Source organism: Suricata suricatta, chromosome 4 (assembly GCF_006229205.1).
Source record: "Suricata suricatta isolate VVHF042 chromosome 4, meerkat_22Aug2017_6uvM2_HiC, whole genome shotgun sequence".
Classification (NCBI taxonomy): Eukaryota; Metazoa; Chordata; class Mammalia; order Carnivora; family Herpestidae; genus Suricata; species Suricata suricatta.
The window spans coordinates 140,506,246-140,510,272 of NC_043703.1; the positions used below are offsets into that span (position 1 = coordinate 140,506,246).

The 4,027-nt window shown below is 47.2% G+C and overlaps 1 protein-coding gene across 1 annotated transcript in view; it reads left to right on the top strand.

Moving 5' to 3' along the window:
• The first annotated feature begins 3,749 nt into the window (after window positions 1–3,749).
• Window positions 3,750–4,027, top strand: part of SRD5A2 (steroid 5 alpha-reductase 2) — a 39,844-nt gene continuing 39,566 nt past the window's right edge. Inside the window, exon 1 of the mRNA XM_029936320.1 lies at window positions 3,750–4,027. Coding sequence (XP_029792180.1) covers window positions 3,753–4,027 — 275 coding nt within the window. The 5' untranslated portion in view covers window positions 3,750–3,752.

A 4,027-nucleotide genomic window follows, 5' to 3' on the forward strand; every position in this document is an offset into this window, starting at 1 on the left:
TAATAATTCAATATTTGTATGTATTGTGAAATGATCACCACAGTAAGTCTAGTTAACATTCGACCTTATACATAATAGTTATTCTTTATTTAATTTTTTATAGGGTTGTCCTATGGATTTCAACATGCATTCATAACTATAATGGTATAATTACAGTTTTACTGCTTCACTTAAAAAGATAAGAAATCTTGCACTTATAAACTTATATTTCACCATCCTTTATGTTTTTTTTTATCAGTTATCATTTCTCTTTGGCCACAAGAATTTTGCCATTTATTGTACTGAAGTTATGAATGTTCATAGTTTTTTCTGAAAATATCCATATTTAACCTTCATTACTGAATAATAATTTTGCTGGATATAGGTAGAAATATGTGCAGAGACTTTTTTTTCTTTCAGCATTTTAAAGATGTTCCACTCACTTCTGATTCACATGTTTTCTGATAAGAAGTTAGCTATTAATCATTATTATTATCCTCCTGAATATAATGTGATGCTTTTCTATTGTTGCTTTTTAAGACGTTTTCTTTAACTTTGATTTTCAATAACTTAAATATGATTTGATTCAGCATTGGCTTTGCGTTTTTCTGCTTATTACTCACTGAATAATTTGAACCTGTAAATTTCTGCCTTTTATCAAATAATCTCTTTGAGTTTGCTTAATTTTCCTTCCATCTTTGTTCAGTTCTTGTGTCTATCCCATGATTTTTCTTTCATAAATTGTATTTTTGGTTCTAGAATTTTCATTCTTAAAAATCATTTCAATATTTTACCATTTCCCATTTCTACACTGTGATTTCATGCATTAAAAATACATTTGTTTTATACTTTACTAAGGTTAATTACTGCTGTTGGTTAAATTGTGCCTCCTTTGAAACTTCTCTGTTGAAGTTCTAACCCCAAGTATGCAAGACTGTGATCACATCTGGAAATAGGATCATAGAAGATATAAATAGTTAAGATGAGATCATACTGGAGTAGGGTGGGCCTTTAATCAAATATGAACGGTATCCTTATAAAAAGGAGAAATTTGGACACAGATAAAAACACACAGGATAAAGGCTATGTGAAGAGTCAGGTAGAGATTGGAATGAAGCTTCCGCATGCCAAGGAATGCCATAGATTTCCAGGGAACCACCCTAGAGGGCTAAAGGTGCCCTCAGGGGATCTGACCTTGCTGATATCTTGATCTTAGACTTCTAGCCTCCAGAACTATGAGCCAATAAACTCGATGGTTATTTAAGCCATCGAATTTGTGATACTTGTTATAGCAGCCCTAGCAAACTATTACAGTTATAATAGCTACTTTAAAATCTTTGCCTGCTAATTCTAGGGTTTGGTTCTTCATAGTACCAGATTTGATTGATTTTATTTCTCTCGAAAATGTGTTTCATTGAATTGATTCTTCCTCTGCCAGGTAATTTTGGACGGTATGCATGTTAAAGAGTAGAGATGACGGGTTGTATTCTTTCTCTCTTATGAATATTATTTCATTTGTTTTAGCTAGTGATTTCCTTGGCTGGGGTTGAACCTCAAACTTTGTTTCATGTGTCTGTTCAGAACTTTTGTCTGAGCTGAGTTGCTTTGAGTCTCCTCTATGATGTGTGTTCAGGAGTCATCCAGGGATATGGGGAGGCAGAACTGGGGCATTCCCCTTCCTGGCTTTCTCTGTTTTAGGACTCTGGTAGGTTTTTTCACATGTGTCTCTGCTGCTGCTGTGTGCATTATTCAGGCTGCACTTAGCCCAGGATAAAAGTCTCAACAAAGAGGAACTTAGGGCCATAGCTGTCCATGTCCCCCTCCATGTGAAGGTGATTTCCCCATGAGCACCTGTTTGCTGCTGTTCACTCCCTAGTAACTTCAGGTAGATTTTTTTTTCCCATCTAGGTTTTGTCATTACTTTCTGGTGTGTGTGTGTGTGTGTGTGTGTGTGTGTGTGTGTGTGTATGTCTGTCTGTCTGTCTGTCGGAAGAATCTTAGTCCATCATGTCTAGAAACTAATCTCACTTCCATTTTTGAAGGCTGTTTTCAGTTGATGTGAAAGTCTTGGTTCATAATTTTTTTTTCAGGACTGTAAGTGTATTATCCTATTTTCTTATGGCTTGCATAGCATCTGAGAAATCTGTTGTACTTATTACCTTTGTCCCTCTACATATTTCCACCCCTCCCGGCCCCGTTGGCTCATTTGAAGACTTTCCTCTTTATCACTGGTTCTCAGTAATCTGATTGCTGGCTGTGAGTTAGGGGTGTGTGTTCTTCTTGGTTAGGATTTATCAGGGTTCCTAGATCTGTAAGATGGGGTTCTCATCAAATTTGGAAAGTGTCTCAGGTATCAGGAAACACCCTCAAACGGGGCAGATGGGACAGTGCACCTTTCACTGGAACAGCCAGTAGGGGAGGGCAGGAATGGATGGGGGATACTGACTGGGCTCCTGAGAGGCAGTGAAGGGTGAAGAATAAAATGAGAAGGATGAAGAAAGAGCCAAGGAAAGGGAAGGGGGGAGGAGAGACTTGGGTAGAGCCTGAAATAGGCACCAGAGGAGAAAATTAATAGGGATAAAATAATCCATATTAGACGTGGGACAAGAAAATGGAAGAGTGAGGTAAATAGCACTTGGGAAGAGAAGCCCAACCTGGAGGAAGCCAAGTCAAAGAAAGACGGGAAGACCTGAAAAGGGCACGAAACAAAGAAGGAGGGCAGCCAAGGAGCTTGGGATATTAAATCAGAGCAGGGAAGAGGAAGTTGATAATGAACGAAGGGGGTGAAGGATGAGAGGAGGGTGGAAAACAGAGGAAGAAAGAACCACGTCTGGATGTTCAGAGCGCAGTAGCATCTTCAGGGGCACCACCGTCTGGCATCCGGCTCCTCCACTCCAGGAGCGGGGAGAGGACGTCCCGCGCGGCAGAAGCCCTAGACTTTAGCCTGAGTCAAGGCAGACTCCAGGGCTCCCGGGGTAGAGGAGAAGCTAGGGCGGACCGACTGGATCAACACTCCTGGCCACAACGCTCGCTTCTACGTCTGGGCTTGTGGGACGCGCGCGCTTCTTTGACCGAGGGGCGCCCCCAGCAAAGCAGTGAGAAACCGCGATGGAATGCGGGCCCTGGGGGCGTGTGGCCCAGAGGGGACTTTGACGCTGCGAGTGGCGACGAAGGGCTGGCGGGCGCGGGAAGTGCCTGGATATTCGGCCCAGGGTCGGAAGAGGGATGCAGGTTGGGAACGGGCAGGAGCGCAGGGAAGCGGAGGGCTTGGAGAGATCCTGCCTTGGGGTGGTCTGAGGGTGGAGGGATGCGTGGCCGCGGAACAGAGGTGTGTTGGGACGGGAGAATGACCTCGGCTAAATCGTCCCTGTGGTTTTCTCTTCTGATTTCCTAGTCTTAGGAGCGACAGCATCAGAGGGCGACGGGTGAGGAACAGGTCTTCGAAGGCAATCTAAAGGGGAGACCAGTGGCAGGTGGTGGGGAGGGCGGGCGCGCGGGCGGAGGCGGACGTGGACTAGTCCCAGGCGGGGGCCGGTGGCGCGGGGGCCGGGCAGGACACGTTTTTGACCCATTAATCCTCCCCTCCTCCCCTGCCGCCTCCCCGAGCGCCAGCCCTGCGAAAACCGCGTGATGCGGAGCGCAAAGCGGGATGGAGGGGCGGAGGCCAAGGCCGAAGGGGCGGACGCAGGGTGGCGTCTCGCGCCCCATAAAGGGGCAGTGAGCCCGCGCTCTGCTCTGCGTGGGCTGCGGCCACCGGCGGGGAACGCGGCGCGATGCTGGTCGGCTGCCAGCAGACCCCGGTGCAGGCGGGCAGCGCCGCCTTGGCCGCCCTGGGGGCACTGGTCCTGTACCTGGCGAAGCCCTCCGGCTACGGGAGGCACTCGGTGCGCGGGATCCCCGCCGCGGCTCGCCTGCCCGCGCGCGCAGCCTGGTTCCTGCAGGAGCTGCCGTCCTTCGCGGTGCCCGCGGGGCTCCTCGTCCGGCAGCCGCGCGCTCTCCTCGGCCAGCCGTCCACCGTGCTCCTGGGCCTCTTCTGCACACATTACTT